The 25,461-nt window shown below is 38.6% G+C and overlaps 1 protein-coding gene across 2 annotated transcripts in view; it reads left to right on the forward strand.

Annotated features, from left to right (window-relative positions):
- Positions 1–25,461, forward strand: part of ATP2B1 (ATPase plasma membrane Ca2+ transporting 1) — a 132,896-nt gene that overhangs the window by 66,539 nt on the left and 40,896 nt on the right. For both annotated transcript variants that reach the window (XM_032644391.1, XM_032644390.1), the window contains exons 3-7: positions 4,173–4,370; positions 18,301–18,555; positions 18,644–18,769; positions 22,304–22,444; positions 24,947–24,985. In XM_032644391.1, the coding sequence (XP_032500282.1) occupies positions 4,173–4,370; positions 18,301–18,555; positions 18,644–18,769; positions 22,304–22,444; positions 24,947–24,985 (759 nt within the window). The remainder of the gene's footprint in view (positions 1–4,172; positions 4,371–18,300; positions 18,556–18,643; positions 18,770–22,303; positions 22,445–24,946; positions 24,986–25,461) is intronic.

A 25,461-nucleotide genomic window follows, 5' to 3' on the forward strand; every position in this document is an offset into this window, starting at 1 on the left:
TTTTTCCACCCAAGTCTGCAGTTCCCAAAGCCTGCCCTATCTTGGTAAATGTCTCTATCATCTATCCACTTGAGTGCATGGACAAAAAAAAATCTAGGTATCATTCTTTATCCTTCTTTTTTTCTTTTATCCACATCCAGTCCTTCAGCAAGTTCTGTCTGATCTCCTTACAAGATACGTGGCAGATTCAGTGACTCTGCCTCCATTTCTTTCTTTTTTTAAAAATTAATTAATTAATTTATTTGGCTGCTTTGGGTCTTTGTTGCTGTGTGCAGGCTTTCTCTATTTGCGGCGAGTGGGGCGAGTACTTTTTTTTTTTTTTTTTTGCGGTACGCGGGCCTCTCACTGTTGTGGCCTCTCCTGTTGTGGAGTACAGGCTCCGGACGCGCAGGCTTAGTAGCCATGGCTCACGGGCCTAGCCGCTCCGCGGCATGTGGGATCTTCCCGGACCGGGACACGAACCCGTGTACCCTGCATCGGCAGGCGGACTCTCACCCACTGCGCCACCAGGGAAGCCCCGGGGGCTACTCTTCGTTGCGGTGCGCGAGCTTCTCATTGCGGTGGCTTCTCTTGTTGTGGAGCACGGGCTCTAGGCTCATGGGCTTCAGTAGTTGTGGCACGCAGACTCTAGAGCATAGGCTCAGCAGCTGTGGCGCACGGGCTTGGTTGCTCTTCGGCACGTTGGGATCTTCCTGGACCAGGGCTCAAGCCCATGTCCCCTGCATTGGCAGGCGGATTCTTAACCACTGTGCCACCAGGGAAGTCCTCTGCCTCCATTTCTGAACCCAGATGCAGACTACCACCATCTCTTACTTTGTACTGCAGCGGCCTCCCAGCTGGTCTTTTCCTCCACTCTCCAACTCTTCAATTTCTCCTTCAAACAATTTAAATGAAATTAGTTATCACTACCCTGCTATAAAGCCTTCTAGTGGTTTCCAATGCACTTAGAATAAATGCCAGTCCTCTCTTCATACTATTTTAATTGTCTCTTTATTTGTCTTCCTCCAGTATAATATAAGCTTGCTGAATGTAAGACTTGTTTTGTTCACACTGGCTTTTTAGCAAGTAGAACAGTACCTGGAAGTAGCAGATTTTCAGTATCAGGAGTCGGGGGAGGGGGGACAGACTGCTGCAGAACTCTGAACTTCATTATATTTAGATTATGTGAGTTTATTATTTTACATGAATAGAAATCAGCTGTCCCTAAAATGGAGTTAGTTAAAACCTATAGTGTTTAGTTTGTAACTTGTCTTTCTTCCTACTTACCTTAACTAACTGTTGCCCTGTAGTTTATGGTTTATAAACTTTGTACCTTCTCCTTTGGTCCTCCCAAACTATCTGAGTTATACCAATAAATATTAATGCCCCCCCCCACCCCCAAAGAGTGACTTGCACAAGATTTCAGTAGGTGAATTGGAGCCTAGGTTTTCTAATTCCTAAACCAGACAGCTTCAGTGGTGCAGTGACCTAGGTGTGTGCTTGTATATGTGGTGGTAGCATAGGAAGAATTACGATAACCTTTGCATCAGCTGCTTTTCTTTCCTTATTCCCTCCAAGATACATTTTTAAGCGATCTTTAGCTTCATGGCTGTTCTTTTCAGCATTAACAAAATATTGGCCCCTGTTATAACCAGTATAAGTTAAGATTTAGTCAACTGTTTTTATAGTTGCAGTGGTGATATTTAAAACTGAGGTGTTTGTTATATGTAGTTAATGGTAGACTCTGCTAAGGGTGAGTTAAACTGATGGAACCAGTATCTTCAAACATATTTCTTAGAAAGAATTGGAGACTGACACAGGGATAACAGTCTTTTATTTTTGCTGTAAGGGCATTAAAATATAAGACAGAACAAACCTACCCACTGTCTAATATCATCCTTTCATAAAAGAAAGGGTATTTTATTTGAAAAGCAGTAAGCACATAATTTCAGAACATCTCAAAGTATAGTTCTTTAAAACAAATACATTCTGTTTCGTGGAAAACCTCACTACATCGATTCCCTTATCCCCCGATTAAACCACAGACTGTTGTTAACTATTTGCAGCCAGGATTGATGAGGGCATTGCTCTTGCCTGAAGAAACAGTGTGTGGATTCTAAGTTATAATTTGCAAGTTTCCTCTCTCATATTGTGTTTCCTGCAAGTCACAGTCAGTGCAGTCCTTCACTGCCTTTCTATCCATTGACTCTGACTCAAAGCCTAGAGCTCTGTGGCTCTAGGTTGATCATCATCAACAAAAGTTGATGACTTTTGTCATCAGAAATCTAAGATGCTTTTTGAACTGCCTAGTGTGGACCCGACTGTGCTACAGTTGCTTGTGAAAACATTCTCTGGAAGCTTTTTGGTGTCTTTAACAAGTAAATAAGTAATTAATAAATAAAAAACCAAAGTAAATAATTACTTTAAGATCTGTGTATTCATCTCTCATTGTTTGTTCTAATAATGAACTTCCTTTGTTTTCTCTCTCCTACTCTTTGCCCGCCTCTGCATCCAGAGTAATAGCTAAAACACTTAAAGCCGAGAGCCTTACAGTGATCTGCTGTTTTCCTGTCTTTTTCCTGTGCTGTTCTCTTAGAATGAATTCTTGCCAGAAAATAAAGAGTTGAGGTTAAATTGATTATAAATTTAAATTTATAATGATAAATTAAAAGTCATGTCATCCTGGTATCTCTGTCCTCTTCTTCAGTGTTCTTTTCCTTTTTAAAAAATATTTATTTATTTATTTTTGGCTGCATTGGGTCTTTGCTGCTCCACGCGGGCTTTTCTCTAGTTGTGGCGAGTGGGGGCTGCTCTTTGTTGTGGTGCGCGGGCTTCTCACTGCGATGGCTTCTCTTGTTGCAGAGCAGGGCTCTAGGCACACAGGCTTCAGTAGTTGTGGCACGTGGGCTCAGTAGCTGTGGCACGCGGGCTCAGTAGTTGTGGCTCGTGGGCTCTAGAGTGCAGGCTCAGTAGTTGTGGCACACAGGCTTAGTTGCTCTATGCCATGTGGGATCTTCCCTGACCACGGCTCGAACATGTGTCCCCTGCATTGGCAGGCGGATTCTTAACCACTGCGCCACCAGGGAAGTGCCTTCTTCAGTGTTCTTAAACTAAGGGAAAATGTCTTTGTCACTGCTGCCTGTGTTTTCATACTCCCACAATAATGTAAATATGTACATACTTTGCATTAGCTAGTTGGGATATATCTAGGCTCGACAGGATCAGCAGGATTAAATTAGAGAAGGACTTGCTTGGTAGGGTGAAGGAAAGGCAAATATGATCATCCAGCTCTCTATTAACCTTTTGCTTCACGGCTTTCTAATTCCATGCTCCAGGCAATAAATAGTATGTCCTACAAGGTACCTTTTCCTTTACAGTGATGGTCAGTCAATAGCACTACCTGTTTCTTTAACTGGAAATAAATCCTAAAAAGTAAACTTGAAGGAAAGGTCATCCTAAGTCTTCTGTTTTTTTGTGACTTGCAAATCTTTTATCAATTGAAGTGTAATAGACCTGTCTTTTTTTGTTTGTTTTTGTTTTTTTGGACCATGCCACCGCCTTACAGGATCTTAGTTCCCCAACCAGAGATTGAACCTGGGCCCTGGCAGTGAAAGTCCTAACCACTGGACCGCCAGGGAATTCCCTATAACAGACCTTTTAGAATAGAAGTTTTAGAGCTTATAGTGGATGAACTTTTCATTGTTCTTCAGCAAATAAGAATGAAAATAAAAGGCTTTCACTTATTAAGTTAACCAAGATGCAATAAGTAAATCAAATAAATATCTTTATATACTTCCCCACTTTTGGAGGAAAAATACCATAAGTGAAGGTCAGGGAAATGTTTAATTCCAATATAAAACCATCCAACTCATATATCATTTCTGGTCTCTAGCAGTCTATAAGGTGGTGTAAGACAGTATGATCAAAACCCAGCAGTTTGGAAAGGTGGAAATTCTTAGTTCAACCTTACGTCATCTACTTAAAATGTTCTCTTAAAGCATTGCACATGTTTTTTGGTGATTTAAATTATGTACACTTAATCTAACTCATGAGAATAAACCATTTTGATAGGGTCTTAGGAATTGTGTCTAAATGTAACAAATCTAAAGTGTAGAGAATGTATGTGTTTTGAATAAAATATTTTCATTTGTAAGTAGTAAAACTGTTCACTTAAATTTATTTCTTTTTATTAGGTTTAAGTGGAAACCCTGCAGATATAGAGAGAAGAGAAGCTGTATTTGGAAAGAATTTTATACCTCCTAAAAAGCCAAAAACCTTTCTTCAATTAGTATGGGAAGCATTACAAGATGTCACTTTAATTATATTAGAAATTGCAGCCATAGTATCATTGGGCCTTTCTTTTTATCAACCTCCAGAAGGGGATAATGCACGTAAGTAAATTGGGCGGGGGAGGGAAGACTCTTATGTGTGATACTAAGTTCAGTGCATTTGCTTACTTAATACATAATAACAATAGCAGCCAGCTTTTATTAACTGCTTTGTACTGGATATCATTCTAATAGTGCTTTTAATAGTTCTTTAAATATATTACCTCTGGTAATTTTCCCAGTAACCTTATAAGATAGACAGTGTCACCTCCATTTTACAAGTGAGACACAGAGGTTAAGTAACCTACCCAAGTATGCATACGCTGTGTCTGGCAAAGCACTAAGCCATATATATGATGTGTTATGTGTCATCATGATTTTTAAGTTCTTTAGAACACTATTGTGAAGTAATTAGTTTTTAATTTGTTTTTTTTTTAATCTTTTGGAAAATCATTATGAAAGCAAAAATTTATTCTTTTCCCTAATCCATTACTTTTGAAGTTCTTAAAATGTTATGTATATTTTGTTATATACATGATTTGGATAATTTCCTTGCCATCTTAGAAATGTTTATGCTACAAAGTATTCTGACCAGTGGAAAAATATAGAATGGTAACTCTGCTTTAACTGCACATGATTTTGTTTTTCTCTCATCTTTCTATGTCCTTCATTTCTCTCTTTTTTTTCTTTATTTTTTTTTCTTTTGCTGCATTGGGTCTTCGTTGCTGTGTGCAGGCTTTCTCTAGTTGCATCAAGCAGGGGCTACTCTTTGTTGTGGTGTGCAGGCTTCTCATTGCGGTGGCTTCTCTTGTTGTGGAGCATGGGCTCTAGGGTGTGCAGACTTCAGTAGTTGTGGCATGTGGGCTCTAGAGCTGAGGCTCAGTAGTTGTGGCGCACCAGCTTAGTTGCTCCGTGGCATATGGGATCTTCCTGGACCAGGGATTGAACCCATGTCCCCTGCATTGGCAGGCAGATTCTTAACCACTGTGCCACCAGGGAAGTACTCCTTCATTTCTCTTTTAAATTTCTTCTTTTCCCTTAAAACAAATTATTTAAAATGGATATTTCCAACATTACATTCTATAACTGCCTGGAGATCTAGCTTGGGTTTTGGTCACTATATTTAAGAAGCTATAGAGCGAACCATTAGTATTTTATATATCAGAAGAGTGATTCACCAAAATATTTTTGTTTGTGAAAGCTTCATTCTTCTGCCTTTCAAGTTATTAAGAGTTTAATAAATATTTGCTAACTCTAAAAGTTGGCTTAGGTAATCATTTAAAGTAATTCTTTCAAAGGTATGCCTAGAATTCGTGTGAGAGGGAACTTTTGGCGGGGGCGGGCGGGAGGAGGTAGTGGGTCACAGCATAAGTGAGTGGATCTGAGGCTGAAGTCTGTGGAGATCAGGATTCTCAGAGGGCACTGTTGACATTTTTCACCGGAACATTCATTGTCACCTTGGCAACCAAGAGTATCTCCAGTGGTAGCCAGGTATCCTATGGGGGGGGGGGGGCGCAAAATTGCCTGCAGTTGAGAATCACTGATGTATATAAGAAAGGATTTAGGCAATATTCTTATCAGTATTGAGCCAAATTATTTTTTAAACTTTTATTTATTAAATAAGCGGTACATGTTTTGCTGTTGAAAAATTAGGGGGGGAAATGACAATTCAAAGGAAATCATATTTACTGAAAATCCCACATTTTAGAGATTATCATTTTGATATATATCCTCTGAGATTTCTTAAATGTTTTTGTGTATGTGTCTGTGGTGCTCATGTATATGTATATGTGCACAAGTGGGTAGGTGTGAGGATGTGTAAGTGTGTGTGTCTTTTCATCTGGAAAGGGAGGTGATATCATGTTTAGCAACATGCAGTTAAATTCTTTACTGCTTGGTTTATCCAACTGTCATAGAATACTGGGAATTGGTGCTCTAGACTTGAGTGCGTTAGCAGATGATTAAAAACTTTTTACTTTTAACATTTTTTCCCAAAACTATAAGAAAACTGAAGAAAAATATTTTCAGTGGGAGTAGGTTTTTTTTTTTACTAACGGGATCTGGGCACAAATCTTGGAATTCAGACTGCTTCATTTGTAGGATACAGTGACAGGCCCTTTTTTATATTTGCTTAAGGAGATAACTGGTATTAGATCCAACTGAGAAGATAATCTAGAGTTGTTGGTGTCTTAAGGCCCTTTAAAGAGACTCAAAATCTACCAGAAGGTGTTAATAAACCATATAAAGGTATTTTTGCTCCATGGTAAAAGTTTAGTGTTTGCACTTTTTAAAAAAACACTTATTAGTATATTTCATGTATCTTTTCATCATGTTACATTTAACACTAAGAAGTGGATACTTGGGCTTCCCTGGTGGCACAGTGGTTGAGAGTCCACCTGCCAATGCAGGGGACACGGGTTCATGCCCCGGTCTGGGAAGATCCCATGTGCCGCGGAGCGGCTGGGCCTGTGGGCCATGGCCGCTGGGCCTGCGCGTCCGGAGCCTGTGCTCCGCAACGGGAGAGGTCACAGCGGCGAGAGGCCCGCGTACCGCAAAAAAAAAAAAAAGAAGTGGATACTTGCTTAAAAGGAAATCCATTAATTGTAAATCTATAGTCATAGAAATCCAAATTATCAAAATTTCTTACTAGTACTATTTAGTGTGAAAATAAGCACTATAACCCACATAAATCTATAGTCACTGTATACAACTAGTGGTTCTCAAACTCTTTGGTCTCAGAACCCTTTTACGCTCTCTAAGTATTGAGAACTCCAAAAGGGTTTTGATTATGTGAGTTATGTCTGTAGGTATTTACTGTATTCTAAATTAAAACTGAGAAATTTAAAAATATTAGTGCATTTAAAAATAATAAATATTATATAATTATAATTACTGTAATTATTAATGAAGTTTGAAATGAAATAATGAATAGTAGTGGTGTTTGTAACGTCATTGTATCTCATTGAGGTCTGGCTTAATTGAAGATAACTGGATTCTCATCTGCTTCTCCATTCATTTTGTTGTATTTAGCACATGTAATGTAGTCTTTGGAAAGTTTCACTATACATTCATGAAATATGAGGCAAAATAGCATCTTAGTGTTATTCTAAAAACAGTTTTGACCTCGAGGATCCCCCTGGAGTTCTTAAACAACACTTTGAGAACCGCTTTTTTATGCTATTAATATATATACACTTGATATACCACCCAAGAATCACGTAGGGGATTTTAGAATGGCATATTTGCCCTGTGGCCCTGTGGTGTAGAGGGCATAGGCTGAATTTAGATGGTGTGTACCTCTCAGGTGAATATATTTACAAGGGAGCGCCTTTAGTAAAAATCGATTTTTATTATTGTATTTACACTTGGACTTTACTGAAAACATTATTAAAATACTTTTTTTTTTCTCCCATGTATAACTGGTAAACTACAGTCCTTTCCTAACTTTGATTTTGAGATTACTTTTATTTCCCTGCAGCTCCCTTAAAAATTTGTAATGGCCATCAGTAGGAAAAAGATTCAGTTTCTAGAAATACTTTAATACTGTTTATTTCACAATCATTCTAAGTTTATCTGTGTAATATAAAGTAGAACTATATATGAAATGAAATATGCACTAACTTGTTTCACACTCTCTTTTGAAATATTCAGTAGTTTAGTTATAAATACATATGCATGTGAGATTTAAAGCTGAAAATTAAATAATTGTCTCACAATTCCTTTCCCTTAACCTCTGTTGCATTGTCTTTAACCTTTTTTGGTTATTTACCCTATAAAGAAAAGATATGAGCATATGTCTCCAAATGATGCATTTATGAATTATATATATTTAAAGTTATTTATACTGTGAGCATTTTAAAACATATACATAAATAGAAATTAAAGATTAAAAAGGTGAACGTTTAAATTTTTGATTTTTAGTAGCCTTAAAACATCATTATTGGGCTTCCCTGGTGGCGCAGTGGTTGAGAATCTGCCTGCTAATGCAGGGGACACGGGTTCGAGCCCTGGTCTGGGAAGATCCCACATGCTGCGGAGAACTAAGCCTGTGAGCCACGACTACTGAGCCTGCGCGTCTGGAGCCTGTGCCCCTCAACAAGAGAGGCCGTGACAGTGAAAGGCCCGCGCACCGCGATGAAGAGTGGCCCCCGCTTGCCGCAACTAGAGAAAGCCCTTGCACAGAAACGAAGACCCAACACAGCCAAAAATAAATAAATAAATAAATAAATAAATAAATAAATAAAATGAAATAAAAGCATCATTATTAATAGCATGATTAAATATACATTATTATAGTTTATAATCTTGATTTAGCCTGATTTGGATCTAAGTTTGTTTTCTTTCAGAACTTGGTTTTAATATCTGTCATAGCTGGAAAAAATTCAACATTAGGTAAATCCAAGTGGAAGATTTTAGTGTGCTCACTAAATCATGATACTTATTTTCACTTCCATCCACCAGTTATGTAAAAGTTTTTCTTGAAATACGACTGGTAAATTTCATCTTCTGATATGAGTCTGTCATTCACTATTAAAAAGTATTGCTTTTTTTTTTTTTCAATCTGCAGTAAGGGAATCCCCTGCCATCACTTGATTTTAATTTAATATATTTTTAATTGTTTTTTAATTGTATTTTATTTTATTTTTTGGCCATATGGTGCAAGCATGCGGGATCTTAGTTCCCTGACCAGGGATCAGACCCGCACCCCCTACAGTGAAAGTGCAGAGTCTTAACCACTGAACCACCAGGGAAGTCCCAAGTATTGCATTTTTATGTTTTTAACCAGTAAGATCACTGTAGAGCTTTATTTGGAAGATAATATTTTAGCACTGCCTCAAGGTTGGTGAAAGTGGTCAGTATAGTATTTCAACCTTCATCTGTTCTTGAGTTCAGACTTGCTTTATGTAATTCAGAGAGCAAATCTCTGATATTCTGGGCAGGGGGAAAGGTAAGGGGAAGCTGTCTTTACAGCTTCTACTATTTAAAATAATGTAAACTATAGATTCACTTAATTGGTTATTGTATGCAATGATACATAGTTATTTCTTCAGCTTGAAGATAAATAAAATAGAAGTTTTAGTATTTGGATGGCGGGGCCAGCACTCTCAGTAGATCATCTAGCCATCTCCTTTGGAGAACATGCTTTATACCCATTGGTGGCTGAATCCTGCTGATCTTCACATGGATATTTTTTGTGATTGTTCACATCATGCCCATTTGGTGGGGATGGTGATTGTTCCATTTCACGCAAATTGATTTTTCTCCAGCTTCTGTCTTCTCTCCCTTTATCTGTCCCACATACCTCTCCCTGATTCATCTTTATTCAGCACCCTTGCACCTCAAGTCCTCTCTTTAGTTCATGCTCACTCTTCTGGAATATGCTTTAATCATTTCTAGTGTCATTGGTTTACTCATTATTTTCTTGTGAATAATCCATTTCCTGTTCTGCATTTCCTAAGAGAACCATTGACTTTCAGAGATTTTAGCCCAACGCTCAGTAAGAAAGAACTTTACATAGGAACAAAGAACCTACTCCTTCATGTGAATTTAAAAATAACCAAAGTAAGCTTTCAAAAAACAGTTCACCTTTACTAAATGCATATCCTTTCTATTTTGTTCTCTTTCATTTTTCAAAATTCTGGTCATGAGCCACTGAATTGATTTTATTTTCTTCATTTATTTTATTGGAGTATAATTGCTTTACAGTGGTGTGTTAGTTTCTGCTTTATAACGAATTGAATAAGCTATACATATACATTATCCCCATATCCCCTCCATCTTGCATCTCCCTCCCACCCCCCAAGTGGTCACAAAGCACCGAGCTGACCTCCCTGTGCTATGTGGCTGCTTCCCACTAGCTATCTGTTTTACATTTGGTAGTGTATATATGTCCATGCCACTCTCCCACTTCGTCCCAGATTACCCTTCCCCTTCCCCGTGTCCTCAAGTCCATTCTCTACGTCTGTGTCTTTATTCCTGTCCTGCACCTAGGTTCATCAGAACCATTTTTTTAGATTCCATATATATGTGTTAGCATACGGTATTTGTTTTTCTCTTTCTGGTTTACTTTACTCTGTATGACAGACTCTAGGTCCATCCACCTCACTACAAATAACTCAATTTTATTTCTTTTTCTGACAGTAATACTTCATATGTGCCACATCTTCTTTATTCATTCATCTGTCAATGGACACTTAGGTTCCTTCCATATCCTGGCTATTGTAAATAGAGCTGCAGTAAACATTGTGGTACATGACTCTTTGGAATTATGGTTTTCTCAGGGTACGTGCCCAGTAGTGGGATTGCTGGGTCGTATGGTAGTTCTATTTTTAGTTTTTTTAAGGAACCTCCTTACTGTTCTCCATAGTGGCTGTATCAGTTTACATTTCCACCAGCAGTGTAAGAGGGTTCCCCTTTCTCCACACCCTCTCCAGCATTTATTGTTTGTAAATTTTTTGTTGATGGCCATTCTGACTGGTGTGAGGTGATACCTCACTGTAGTTTTTATTTGCATTTCTGTAATGATTACTGATGTTGAGCATCCTTTCATGTGTTTGTTGGCAATCTGTGTATCTTCTTTGGAGAAATGTCTCTTTAGGTCTTCTGCCCATTTTTGGATTGGGTTGTTTATGTTTTTGATACTGAGCTGCATGAGATGCTTATAAACTTGGAGATTAGTCCTTTGTCAGTTGCTTTATTTGCAGATATTTTCTCCAATTCTGAGGGTTGTCTTTTTGTCTTGTTTATTGTTTCCTTTGCTGTGCAAAAGCTTTTAAGTTTCATTAGATCCCATTTCTTTATTTTTGTTTTTATTTCCATTTCTCTAGGAGGTGGGTCAAAAAGGATCTTACTGTGATTTATGTCAAAGAGTGTTCTGCCTGTGTTTCCCTCTAAGAGTTTCATAGTGTCTGGCCTTACGTTTAGGTCTTTAATCCATTTGGAGTTTATTTTTGAGTATGGTGTTAGGGAATGTTCTAATTTCATTCTTTTACATGTAGCTGCCCAGTTTTCCCAGCACCACTTATTGAAGAGGCTGCCTTTTCTCCATTGTATGTTCTTGCCTCCTTTATCAAAGATAAGGTGACCATATGTGCATGGGTTTATCACTGGGCTTTCTGTCCTGTTCCATTGATCTATATTTCTGTCTTTGTGCCAGTACCATCCTGTCTTGATTACTGTAGCTTTGTAGTATAGTCTGAAGTCAAGGAGCCTGATTCCTCCAGCTCCGTTTTTCTTTCTCAAGATTGCTTTGGCTATTCGGGGTCTTTTTTGTTTCCATACAAATTGTGAAATTTTTTGTTCTAGTTCTGTGAAAAATGCCAGTGGTAATTTGATAGGGATTGCATTGAATCTGTAGATTGTGTTGGGTAGTAGAGTCATTTTCACAATGTTGATTCTTCCAATCCAAGAACATGGTATATCTCTCCATCTGTTTCTATCATCTTTAATTGCTTTCATCAGTATCTTATATTTTTCTGCATACAGGTCTTTTGTCTCCTAAGGAAAGTTTATTCCTAGGTATTTATTCTTTTGGTTGCAGTGGTAAATGGGAGTGTTTCCTTAATTTCTCTTTCAGATTTTTCATCATTAGTGAATAGGAATGCAATAGATTTCTGTGCATTAATTTTGTATCCTGCTACTCTACCAGATTCATTGATTAGCTCTAGTAGTTTTCTGGTAGCATCTTTAGGATTCTCTGTGTATAGTATCATGTCATCTGCAAACAGTGACAGCTTAACTTCTTTTCCGATTTGGATTCCTTTTATTTCTTTTTCTTCTCTGACTGCTGTGGCTAGAACTTCCAAAACTATGTTGAATAAGTGGTGAGAGTGGACAACCTTGTCTTGTTCCTGATCTTAGAGGAAATGGTTTCAGTTTTTCACCATTGAGAACAATGTTGGCTGTGGGTTTGTCATATACGGCCTTTATTATTATGTGGTAAGTTCCCTCTGTCCCTACTTTCTGGAGGGTTTTTATCATAAACGGGTGTTGAATTTTGTCGAAAGCTTTTTCTGCATCTATTGAGATGACCATATGGTTTTTCTCCTTTAATTTGTTAATATGGTTTATCACATTGACTGATTTGCGTATATTGAAGAATCCTTGCATTCCTGGGATAAACCCCACTTGATCATGGTGTATGATCCTTTTAATGTGCTGTTGGATTCTGTTTGCTAGTATTTTGTTGAGGATTTTTGCATCTATGTTCATCAATGATACTGGCCTGTACTTTTCTTTCTTTGTGACATCTTTGTCTGGTTTTGGTATCAGGGTGATGGTGGCCTTGTAGAATGAGATTGGGAGTGTTGCTCCCTCTGCTGTGTTTTGGAAGAGTTTGAGAAATATAGGTGTTAGCTCTTCTCTAAATGTTTGATAGAATTCGCCTGTGAAGCCATCTGGTCCTGGGCTTTTGTTTGTTGGAAGATTTTTAACCACAGTGTCAATTTCAGTGCTTGTGATTGGTCTGTTTATATTTTCTGTTTCTTCCTGTTTTTCTCGGAAGGTTGTGCTTTTCTAAGAATTTTTCCATTTTTTCCAGCTTGTCCATTTTATTGGCATATGGTTGCTTGTAATAATCTCCCATGATCCTTTGTATTTCTGCAGTGTCAGTTGTTACTTCTCCTTTTTCATTTCTAATTCTGTTGATTTGAGTCTTCTCCCTTTTTTTCTTGATGAGTCTGGCTAATGGTTTATCAATTATGTTTATCTTCTCAAAGAACCAGCCTTTAGTTTTATTGATCTGTGCTATTTCCTTCATTTCTTTTTCATTTATTTCTGATCTGATCTTTATGATCTTTATGATTTCTGATAACTTGGGGGGGTTTGTTCTTTTCTCTAATTGCTTTAGGTATAAGGTTATGTTGTTTATTTGAGATGTTTCATGTTTCTTGAGGTAGGATTCTATTGCTATAAACTTACGTCTTTGGACTGCTTTTGTTGCATCCCATAGGTTTTGAGTCATTGTGTTTTCATTGTCATTTGTTTCTAGGTAGTTTTTGATTTTCTCTTTGATTTCTTCAGTGATCTCTTGGTTATTTAGTAGTGTATTGTTTAGCCTCCATGTGTTCGTTATTTTACAGATTTTTTTCCTGTAATTGATATCTAGTCTCATAGCATTGTGGTTGGAAAAGATACTTGATACGATTTCTATTTTCTTAAATTTACCAAGGCTTGATTTGTGACCCAACATATGATCTATCCTGGAGAATGTCCCATGAGCACTTGAGAAGAAAGTGTATTCTGTTGTTTTTGGATAGAATGTCCTATAAATATCAATTAAGTCTGTCTTGTTTAATGTATCATTTAAAACTTGTGTTTCCTGTTTTAGTTCATTTTGGATGTTCTGTCCATTGGTGGAAGTGGGGTGTTGAAGTCCTCTACTACGATTGTGTTACTGTCAATTTCCCCTTTTATGGCTGTTAGCATTTGCCTTATGTACCGAGATGCTCCTATGTTTGGTGCATAAATATTTACAATTGTTATATCATTCTCTTTGATCCTTTGATCATTATGTAGTGTCCTTCTTTGTCTGTTGTAATAGTCTTTATTTTAAAGTCTATTTTGTCTGATATGAGAATTGCTACTCCAGTTTTCTTTTGGTTTCCATTTGCATGGAATATCTTTTTCCATCCCCTCACTTTCAGTCTATATGTGTCCCTAGGTCTGAAGTGGGTCTCTTGTAGACAGCATATACATGGGTCTTGTTTTTGTATCTAATCAGCCAGTCTGTGTCTTTTGGTGGGAGCATTTAGTCCATTTATGTTTAAGGTAGTTATCGATATGTATGTTCCTACTACCATTTTCTTAATTGTTTTGGGCTTATCATTGTAAGTCTTTTCCTTCTCTTGTGTTTCCTGCCTAGAGAAGTTCCTTTAGCATTTGTTGTAAAGCTGGTTTGGTGGTGCTGAATTCTCTCACCTTTTGCTTGTCTGTAAAGGTTTTAATTTCTCCATCCAATCTGAATGCGATCCTTGCTTGGTAGAGTAATCCTGGTTGTAGGTTTTTCCCTTTCATCCCTTTAAATATGTCCTGCCACTCCCTTCTGGCTTGCAGAGTTCTGCTGAAAGATCAGCTGTTAACCTTATGGGGATTCGTTTGTATGTTAATTTTTGTTTTTCCCTTGCTGCTTTTAATATGTTTTCTTTGTATTTAATTTTTGATAGTTTGAGTAATATGTGTCTTGGCATGTTTCTCCTTGGAATTATCCTGTATGGGACTCTCGGTGCTTCCTGGACTTGATTGACTATTTCCTTTCCCACATTAGGGAAGTTTTCAACTATAATCTCTTCATATATTTTCTCATTCCCTTTCTTTTTTCTCTTTTTCTTCTGGTATCCCTATAATTCGAATGTTGGTTCGTTCAGTGTTGTCCCAGAGGTCTCTGAGACTGTCCTCAATTCTTTTCATTCTTTTTTATTCTGCTCTGTGGTAGTTATTTCCACTATTTTATCTTCCAGGTCACTTATCCGTTCTTCTGCGTCAGTTATTCTGCTATTGATTTCTTCTAGAGAATTTTTAATTTCATTTATTGTGTTGTTCATCATTGTTTGCTCTTTCATTCATTCTATGTCCTTGTTAAACATTTCTTTTATTTTCTCCATTCTGTTTCCAAGATTTTGGATCATCTTTACTATCATTACTCTGAACTCCTTTTCAGGTAGACTGCCTATTTCCTCTTCATTTGTTTGGTATGTTGGATTTTTACCTTGCTCCCTCATCTGCTGTGTGTTTCTCTGTCTTCTCATTTTGCTTAACTTACTGTGTTTGGGGTCTCCTTTTCACAGGCTGCAGGTTCATAGTTCCCGTTGTTTTTGGTGTCTGCCCCCAGTGGCTAAGGTTGGTTCAGTGGGTTGTGTAGGCTTTCTGGTGGAGGGGACTATTGCCTGTTTTGGTGGATGAGGCTGGATCTTGTCTTTCTGGTGGGCAGGACTGCATCCCGTGGTGTGTTTTTGGGTGTCTGTGGCCTTATTATGATTTTAGGCAGCCTCTCTGCTAATGGCTGGGGTTTTGTTCCTGTCTTGCTAGTTGTAGTTGTTTGGCATAGGGTGGCCAGCACTGTAGCTTGCTGGTCGTTGAGTGGAGCTGGGTCTTAGAGTTGAGCTCGAGATCTCTGGGAGAGCTCTTGCCATTTGACATTAGGCAGAGCCGGGAGGTCTCTGGTGCACCAGTGTCCTGAACTTGGCTCTCCCACCACAGAGTCTCAGGCCTGACACCCGGCCGGAGCACCAAGACCCTGTCAGCCACATGGCTCAGAAGAAAAGGGAGAGAGAAAGAAAGAAAAAATAAAAGTTATTAAAATAAAAAAAATTATTAACAGTACAAAAAGAATTAAAAAGTAATAAAGAAAGAAAGAAGAGAGGTACCAAACCAAAAATACAAATCCACCAATGATAACAAGCGCTAAAAACTATCCTTAGGGGCTTCCCTGGTGGCGCAGTGGTTGAGAGTCCGCCTGCCGATGCAGGGAACGCGGGTTCGTGCCCTGTTCCGGGAAGATCCCACATGCCGCGGAGCGGCTGGGCCCGTGAGCCATGGCCGCTGAGCCTGCGCGTCCGGAGCCTGTGCTCCGCAACGGGAGAGGCCACAACAGTGAGAGGCCCGCGTAGCAAAAAAAAAAACAAAAAAAACTATCCTTAAAAAAAAAAAAAAAGGACAGACAGAACCCTAGGACAAATGGTTAAATCAAAGCTATACAGACAAAATCATACAAAGTCCACCTCCTCAATTTTGGGATGATTCGTTGTCTCTTCAGGTATTCCACAGATGTGCAGGGTACGTCAAGTTGATTGTGGAGATTTAATCGACTGCTCCTGAGGCTGCTGGGAGCGATTTCCCTTTCTCTTTGCACAGCTCCTGGGGTTCAGCTTTGGATTTGGCCCTGCCTCTGCGTGTAGGTTGCCCGAGGGCGTCTGTTCCCTGCCCAGACAGGACAGGTTTAAAGTAGCAGCTGATTAGGGGCTCTGGCTCACTCAGGCTGTGAGGTGGGATGGGTACGGAATGCTGGGTGAGCCTTCGGCAGCAGAGGCCAGCATGACGTTGCAACAGCCTGAGGCACGCGTGCGTTCTCCCGGAGAAGTTGTCCCTGGATCCCGGGACCCTGGCAGTGGCGGGCTGCACAGGCTCCCGGCAGGGGAGGTGTGGATAGTGACCTGTGCTTGCACACAGGCTTCTTGGTGGCGGCAGCAGCAGCCTTAGCGTCTCATGCCCATCTCTTGGGGTCCACGCTGATAGCCGCAGCTCGCGCCCACCTCTGGAGCTCGTTTAGGCGGTGCTCTGAATCTCCTCTCGTCGCGCACCCGGAAACAATGGTCTCTCGCCTCTTGGGCAGGTCCAGGCTTTTTCCCGGACTCCCTCCCGGCTAGCTGTGGCGCATTAGCCCCTTCAGGCTGTGTTCACGCAGCCAACCCCAGTCCTCTCCCTGGGATCTGACCTCTGAAGAAGCACGAGCCTCAGCTCCCAGTCCCTACCCGCCCCGGCCGGTGAGCAGACAAGCCTCTCGGGCTGGTGAGTGCTGATCGGCACCGATCCTCTGTGCTGGAATCTCTCCGCTTTGACCCCCGCACCCCTGTTGCCGTGCTCTCCTGCGTGGCTCCGAAGCTTTCTCTCTCCGCCACCCGCCGTCTCCGCCCGCGAAGGGGCTTCCTAGTGTGTGGAAACCTTTCCTCCTTCACAGCTCCCTCCCACTGGTGCAGATCCCGCCCCTATTCTTTTGTCTCTGTTTTTTCTTTTGCCCTACCCCGGTACGTGGGGAGTTTCTTGCGTTTTGGGAAGTCTGAGGTCTTATGCCAGCGTTCAGTAGGTGTTCTGCAGGAGTTAGTTGTTCCACGTGTAGATGTATTTCTGATGTATTTGTGTCGAGGAAGGTGATCTCCATGTCCTGTTCCTCCACCATCTTGAAGGTCTGAATTGATTTTAGACTCACAAATAGATTGTAGCCCAAGGTTCAAAAAGTACCATCCTTGTTCATTCTTCACCATTACTGGCCCTACAGTTTTGAGGTTTCTTTTGTCCCCACCTCTGTCTTTTTCTAAAGTCTTTTCTGCCATAGAGCCTCTGTGCTGACTTTAATCTCTCTCCGGAATCCTCTTCCCTTAAATCTATATGGCTAATTCACTCATATCATTTGGCTCCTAGCTCAAATGTCATGGACACCTCAGAGGGGTCTTCTCTGTTCACCCAACCACAGTTAGCCCTCTTTTTTCATTTGCTAGCACATCACCATATTTTATTTTCTTCATGACACTTAACGATATCTGAAATTACTTGGGTTTTATTATCTGATTTTTTCATATCTCATTCACACCTACCAATCTGAGTATAGGTTCCCTGAGGAGAAGGAGCTTATATGTCTTATTCACTGTTACATCCTTAGCTTTGAAAACAGAGTTGGCACCTAAAGTAGGTGCTCAAGTAGTTGAATGAATGAGTAGCACTTTGCTTAAATTTTTATGTTATGAAAGTCAAGCTTTTATCATACTCCAGTGAAACTGATATGGTAAATAAGCATGGTTCATGGGTAAACACATAATACTTAACTTTCCATGTATGACTTGCCTACTATATGTAGTAATAGCATTAACTATTGGTTGAGTGTGAAGGATGTCTCAGCCACTGCTCTACCTTCTTTACAAGTGTCTTCGCATTTAATTCTCTCAACAACTCTGCAGTAAGTGGTGGTCTCCTAATTTGACAGATGAAGAAACTGAGTCTCAAAAATAAGTAACTTGCCTTAGGGTCGAGATTTAATCTTCCCCAGTGTCCTCACTCTTAACAGGTACCCGAGACTGCCTCCCTACCGTAAGATGAGAATCCTCAGAGGCAGGGAACTTGAAATTAACAGAGTAAGCATCATCATCATTATGGAATGCTTTGAATCAATAAAGTGTTTAGAGCTGTAAGCAAAGTTAACGGGGCCTATAAACATTATAATTACATATCTATTGCCATCAATTCAGAATCTTTTTTGATCAGCATTTTCTTTCTTTCCAAATAGTTTGTGGAGACGTTTCTGTTGGAGAGGAAGAAGGTGAAGGTGAAACTGGTTGGATTGAAGGAGCTGCAATCCTCTTGTCAGTAGTGTGTGTAGTATTAGTAACAGCTTTCAATGACTGGAGTAAGGAAAAACAGTTCCGAGGTTTGCAGAGTCGAATTGAACAAGAACAGAAGTTCACAGTCATCAGGGGTGGTCAAGTCATTCAGATACCTGTAGCTGACATTACAGTTGGAGATATTGCTCAAGTGAAATATGGTAAGTAAAAAAGGGCAGTGCATCTTACACATGATGTGATGTTATTGTAATCTTGTTCACAGTTTAGCATACCTTTATTTTGTTTTAGGTGATCTTCTTCCCGCTGATGGCATACTTATTCAAGGCAATGATCTTAAAATTGATGAAAGCTCATTGACTGGTGAATCTGATCATGTTAGGAAGTCTTTAGATAAGGATCCCTTACTTTTATCAGGTACGAATTTCTTTTATAACTGAACTTTTTCCTCCTCCGCAACTATATACCACTGTCAGCAGACAGTTCCCCGAAGAGCCAGTAAATGTGAAGAGGAATCACATTAGCTTCTACCCTTATAAACTTTAGAGACTTTCTTTTGTAAGTCAGCAGAGACGTTAGAGATCTTTAAATCCAGAACTGTATTTTACAAATGAGGAACCCGAGTCCAAAAAAATGAAGAGATTTGAGAGTCGGTGTTAATGTTAGTATAATGATAAAACTAAAGTATAAGCCTAATGGTCTCTGTTAAATTGATCTGTTTTACATTTATTCTTAAGGGCTATTGTAATATAAAATTAAAGAATGATTGTGTGTTTAAAGCAAATTAATGAATTCTCTATGATGGTCTACAAAGGACAGGATTAAAAAAAAAACAACTCATAAAATCCTTAAAGTTAACCTAATCTTGCTTTCTCATTTAACTACTGAGGAATGAGTCTGAGACATTAACTATTTATCTAAGGTAATATGATTAATAATAAATAGGTCCAGGAGTAGTACCACATCTACTAGGCAGAACTGCATTTGCACACGGTTAAGACATGTTCTGAAAATCTAAGGCTTTGTGTAGTGAGGGTGCTGTCTGAAAAGGGGAGGTGGGTGTCTACTTAGGAGGCTTTTACAACAGCTTAACTGTTGATAGCTAGACCTAAGGTTAATTGGAAATGAAATGGAAGGGATAATGAAAAAAATTACAAGCTGCCTTCTAAGATGCTACATGAAAGGAAACCAGAGTACCACAACTTGTCTCCAAAATTATACCAGTTCCTTAGCTTTTGATTTTCAGTTTCCTACTCTTAATTTTCTAGTGTTCTTTATAGAATTTACAAAATTGCTTGTAAGACATTTGGTTTAAATAGATTTTTAGATTGAGTTATACTAGCATTTGGAATAAGAAAATGTTGCCTATTTGTCTTTAATTATTATTTTCAGATGTTAATGGAATGCTAACATTTCCTACATTGGAAGGAGATTCTGCTTATTTAAATATTTAATAACTTGGCAGCTATACTTTTTCACTTCTCTGTGAACTTTATATTCTAATTGGTTGGACATGGTTTTACTGAAACCAAAGTCAAACGTGTGACAAGGGTCAGTTAAGTTAGAATCACAACTTCGGGGCACATACTTAAGCTTAACTATTACCTTTTTAAGATTTGTAAATATGTGCCAAAAGGCTTAATGTAAAACGTCCCACCACTAAAAATCAGAGTAATTTCATGTATATACATTTATAAACAGCATTATAAATAGGGGGAAAGTTTCATTTTAATATAGACTTTTGTTTCTTTGAAAAAATCTTGGGATTTGTATACCTTCAATATCCTGCACTACTAAGAACATTCCTACTCTATTTGAATTTTTCTTTATATTGCTCTGCTTGAAATTCATTCCAAATAGAAATATCTTGGATATATAATGTATTTAAGTTTAATGTATACTTATTTTACTTATTCCTTGCCGTACTTCTAAGAAACTGTGGTTAATGTTAGCCAAGTAAAACCTGTGATTTTTCCAAAGGAGAGGGAAGCTAGCTAGTCGTACCTAACTGCCACAGACTGAACAGGCCACAGTATTTGGTGAACTGAGGTAGTCTCCTCTTGCCTTTTTGCCATGTGTACTTCATGGGCTTTGATGTACATCTGGCTTATTCACACGGTGCTTAGCTCTTCAGAATGACATCCTTTAACGGAACCTTGGTCCTTTTCTGTTTTAACAGAGATGGCTGGTAAGTTTTTGTAGACTCAGGTTCCCGACACACCAAGTATACCAAGAAGACTCTATAAATTTTCCATGTTTAAGAAAAGACTGAAATAACTTTCTGGAGTTCCTTATCACAGTACGGGTGGGAAAGTTTTTCTGCATTTATTTCCCTCTTCCAAAAATGTACTGAAAACATGAAATGCATTTATTTTTAAATTTATTCTCATGATGCCATCTCTCACTGCTGTTCTTGGCTTTTTAAATTTAGATGTTTAAAAGCAGTTATTCAGTTAGCGGTAGGGGTATGCCCAGAACAAAAACTGTTTACTTTGCCTGAGCGTATTACCTGCCAACATTTGATTACCTGTGGTCGAGAAGATCAGAACATAAAAAACTGAAATTTGCTGAAAGCTAGAATTGTTAAAAGAAACAAACTGTCTTTTACATTTAATCCTTGCTCAATAAATATTGTTTCAGTGTCCTTAATTTAATTTCTTGTTTCCCTTGCATTTTTACTGACAAAGAAGCTAATAATTAGTGAAATAGTCAGAATACAGATTTTTCAAAGCAGGAAAATCAAAGGCCAAAAAAATTCATATTGGATAAATTACTTAGTAATTAACAGCCAAATATAAATTTTTAAGTACTGGAGTAAGTACATATGCTTTACGATCTTATTTTGCAAATTACCATTGAACATTGTTTTGGTACACAGGATGGTATAGTATGTGCTACAGACCCTGCCCTCCAGGTGGTTGTAAACTAGGAGATCAAATAAATAAGTGATAACTATAAAGAAGACTTTATTGAGTATATTAAAAAGAGTTAAGTTTTGAAAGTTACTTAAAATTCACAAAAATATTAGAGAGGTGGGAAGCCTTTTACTGAGTGAGGGAAAGATGTAGAGGTGTGGTCGTACAGGTTGGAGAGTTGTGAGCAACCTTAGTGACATTCTATCATAAGAAGAATATGCCCTCTGCTCTGACAGAGCTGGATTGAATCTGCCTTGTCACTTAATAGTTGTGTAACATTGGGCAAGTTTCTAGGAAATAAGAATAATAATACCTGCTGCTTGCAAGACTGTTGTGAGGGACAGTCAGAATTCAGTCAGTGTTCCCATCTCTGCTCCCCAGCTTTTTGTAATGGAGTTTTATGTTAGGCTAATGGATAAAAAAGTTGGGAGTGTTGTTTGGTCTCCATGTGAAGACTTTGAACTTTATCCAGTAGTCAGTGAGGGTCAGAAGTTTTGGAGTCATGAGAGGCTTATGATAAAATCACATCTTAGGAAAGGTAAACCTATTTCAGGATGAACTGGAAAGACAGAAACTAGCTAGGCTGCTGTTGCAGTGATCTAGGTGGTCTGGCATGAAAGCCTGGGTTAGGGAAAGGTGGTGGGGTTGGCTTAGGAATATGTTAGTTGTTGCTGTGTGATCCTTTTTGTTGTAAGCACATTTCTTTATAAGTGAATTGTCCCTAATAATAATAATACAGTTATAATTTAAATATTGAACATTCATTGAACCCCTAAAATTCCAGGCAATGTGCCAAACACTTTACAATTACAGACCTAATTTGCGTCTCATTTTTACAGAGTATAGGTACTGTTATCCACGTTTATGGACTAGTAATTGAGATGTTACAGTTTGCCCAGTATCACATGATAAATGACTGGTAGAGTGAGCTTTGAACTCAGATGACTTATTACAGACTTAAAACCTTAAGCACAAGAATTTTGGTTTTATTTTAATGTGTTGTTGAATTTTAAAAACACATTTTCTGTTGTCGTAGGTACTCATGTAATGGAGGGCTCTGGAAGAATGGTAGTTACTGCTGTGGGTATAAATTCTCAAACTGGAATTATCTTTACCTTACTTGGAGCTGGAGGTGAAGAGGAAGAGAAGAAAGATGAGAAGAAAAAGGAAAAGAAAAGTAAGGATAACAATATGCTATAAGAATTGGTATTTGGAAATACGGCAGCTAGATTGTAAGAACTCATCCAAAAAATACCTGTTTCATCAGATTTTGAAATGAAGAGTTCTACAAAAATTAGTTACCCAACATAGTACTTTCAAGAGGTAGAATTGATGGAGGGGGAATTTTTTTTTTAAGACTTAGTAGTCCGAGGAGGGCTTTATGAAAGAAGATATCAATCCTGCTTTACCATAGCCAGATGTATTCAGCATCTCCTTGAATACTTTAAAATCTCCCTGTCATTTGACCAGCAAAATGAATTAAACTCCCACTTCCTTTGCTTATTTTTTTGCTACTTCAGTAGGAGCTTTCCTTGTCAACCATATCACTTTTTGGCCTCATTGAGCTTTTCATCTTTTTCAAGTTTTCTACTACTCAGCATTTCCCAGTCTGTACTTATCTACTTGGTTTTAGACATAAGATCAATACTTCACTTTGACACCTCATGTGTTTGCCTTCTTATATTCAGCCCATCATTAGATATCAAGGTTTTAAAATTTTAGTCTTGATCCATTGTATCCGCTGTCCCTCCAAGAGGGATCTATTATCAGCAAACTTGATAACCATAGTTTATCCACAAGGATCTTATAAGAAGCTGTTATACATAGGGAAATAGCTCAGGATCACTTAGTTGCGGAGTATGACCCCTTTTTAAAAAAGCCCTCCTCACCCTTTACTCCAGAGTTTTTCCCTTTAGGGCAATAGCACTTTACTGTGGTTTAACTGCTTAGATTTATTTAATTTTACTTGGGCTAGTAAGTCCATATTTCTCTCACACACGTAAGTATTTTGAGATCTTATAAAATAAATGCCTTACTAAAATCTTGGCTTGCTATATCTACAGCAGTGTTTTTAATATTTAGGTGTTTTGGTTCGGTTTTTGGGTTTTGTCTTGAGCTGTGAAATGTTGATTTCAAAGAGAACTATGTTTGAAGAGTTCTGGCTGCCGGCAAGGGAGGCAGGCCCCACGCTGTAGGTTTTTCCTGTCTCACTCGTCGCAGCAGCCCTCCACGTGCCGCCCTAAGGGTCCAGTGCGTAGTGCTGATACCATTTCTGGACCGCTTTATATGCGTTATCTCAATAATCCTTACAACCATACAGAAAAGACTATTTATCTTTTTTCTGACAAGTAAACTGAGGCTTATGGAGGCTGCATAACTTGCTCCAAGTCGAAGATCTAATTAGTGGCAGATCAGACCCACTTGTCTGACTCAAAAGTGTGTGCTCTTCACCATATATTGTGTTGCATCCTAATTTACAGGAGACTAAAGTCAACAGACCCTGTTAAAAAAAGAAAGGGAAGTTCACATCATGACCTTGTTCCTGTTGACCCTACAGTTTCTTTTCCAACAAGCACCTTTTTTTTCTAAGATCTTATATACCTATTTTTATTAATCCAGTCAAGAGTGTTCCCAGGAATTAACATCTAACTGACTGCTGTTTTTGATTCTTGGAGAGAGAGAGAGAGAGAGAGAGAGAGAGAGTGTGTGTGTGTGTGTGTGTGTGTGTGTGTGTGTGTGTGTGTGGAATGGAGACACCGTTTTTCCATCTGTGGACTTCCATCTCTTTTACAATTCCCCTGAATAAATTGATATTATATATTAATATAATCCAGGGTAATCTGTCTCAGTTGCCTTCATAATCTGGAATGTGAATGTTTGGTCTCTTTCCAAAGTTGGGCTCATTCAGAGTACCTAGGTATTCTGTCTCCTCACCTGTCTTGAGCATCTGTTCCTCTTTGACCATATTTGTTCCATGTTTTCCAGTTTGAAGGTAGGTCTCCTTGATAGAGAAGTTGAAAGAAGAATAGGCTGAGTGGTTCTCTTTCCTCTTCGTCATTTTTAATATTATACTCCCTACTCCAAACAATAGACCCATTCCCTCCTTGATTACATTTTACATTAGACATTCTCATCTTTCTGTTTTCCTCCAAATCTAAGTGAATTGGGGGATTACCTTAACTAGTAGTTTTGCTGTCTTATTTTGTACCTTCATATTCTAGTTTTACTTGCTTGCCTCCCCTATCTTTCATACATACCAATTTGGTTCTCATTCCCATCAGAGTTCTCCTGTGTGCCTGTTGTCTTCCTATGACATTCCTTCCTCCCTCTACCCCTTCCCTTTTCCACATTCTTAGGCTTATATCTGTATTTAGTTTGAAAACCTCTTGTACCATATTTGGGTGTATTGCAGCATAAAAAAGAGTAAAGTCTTATGGAGAAATCAACCAAGTATAGATGCCCCAAATTATTTTAGAGTGTCCCCCCATGGTTAAGACCTAGGGAGTGATAGAGCCAGAAGGTCATTATGGGCCAAATGCTTTCTAATCTGTACACACACACACACACACACCCCATTGTGTAACAGTTCTGTTATAGAAATGTGAGCTACCTTTGCATAATTTAACATGGCTGTATTCATTTCTTTTGGAAAGCTTTAATTCCCATTTTGTTCCTACAGATAAGAAACAAGACGGAGCTATTGAGAATCGCAACAAAGGTAAATTCAGGAGGATAAAAGTACACTTAGCTTGTTCTCATTATATCCACAAATACATCTCTTGTGTACTGTATTCATCCAAAAGTAGGATGTATACGGAAAATTAACGATCTGTATTACTTGGGTGAATGTCTCTTTTGTCAGTGCCTGACTCATGCTGCCTTTACAATGTTAATAAGACTTTAATTATGACCTGTGGTAGTAAGCTTAGAAAGGTCCAGATGTAGGTAACTTTAAACTTAAGCGTTTCAGTATTTATCATTGGTTACAATATGATTGCTAGCAAAAATGCATAAGAAATAAAATGTAAATTTTTTGCAGCTATTTAATAGTCTGTAAGCATATGTGCATTTCTCTGTATGTGTGGTCCTACATAATGTTCTACATTATGGTCATAACTTATGTGGGAGGGATTTATGGTGTTTGGAATGAGTCTCATTATCTAACACAACACACAGGAAGAAAAATGATTTGGT

This window comes from Phocoena sinus, chromosome 10, assembly GCF_008692025.1.
Source record: "Phocoena sinus isolate mPhoSin1 chromosome 10, mPhoSin1.pri, whole genome shotgun sequence".
NCBI lineage: Eukaryota > Metazoa > Chordata > Mammalia > Artiodactyla > Phocoenidae > Phocoena > Phocoena sinus.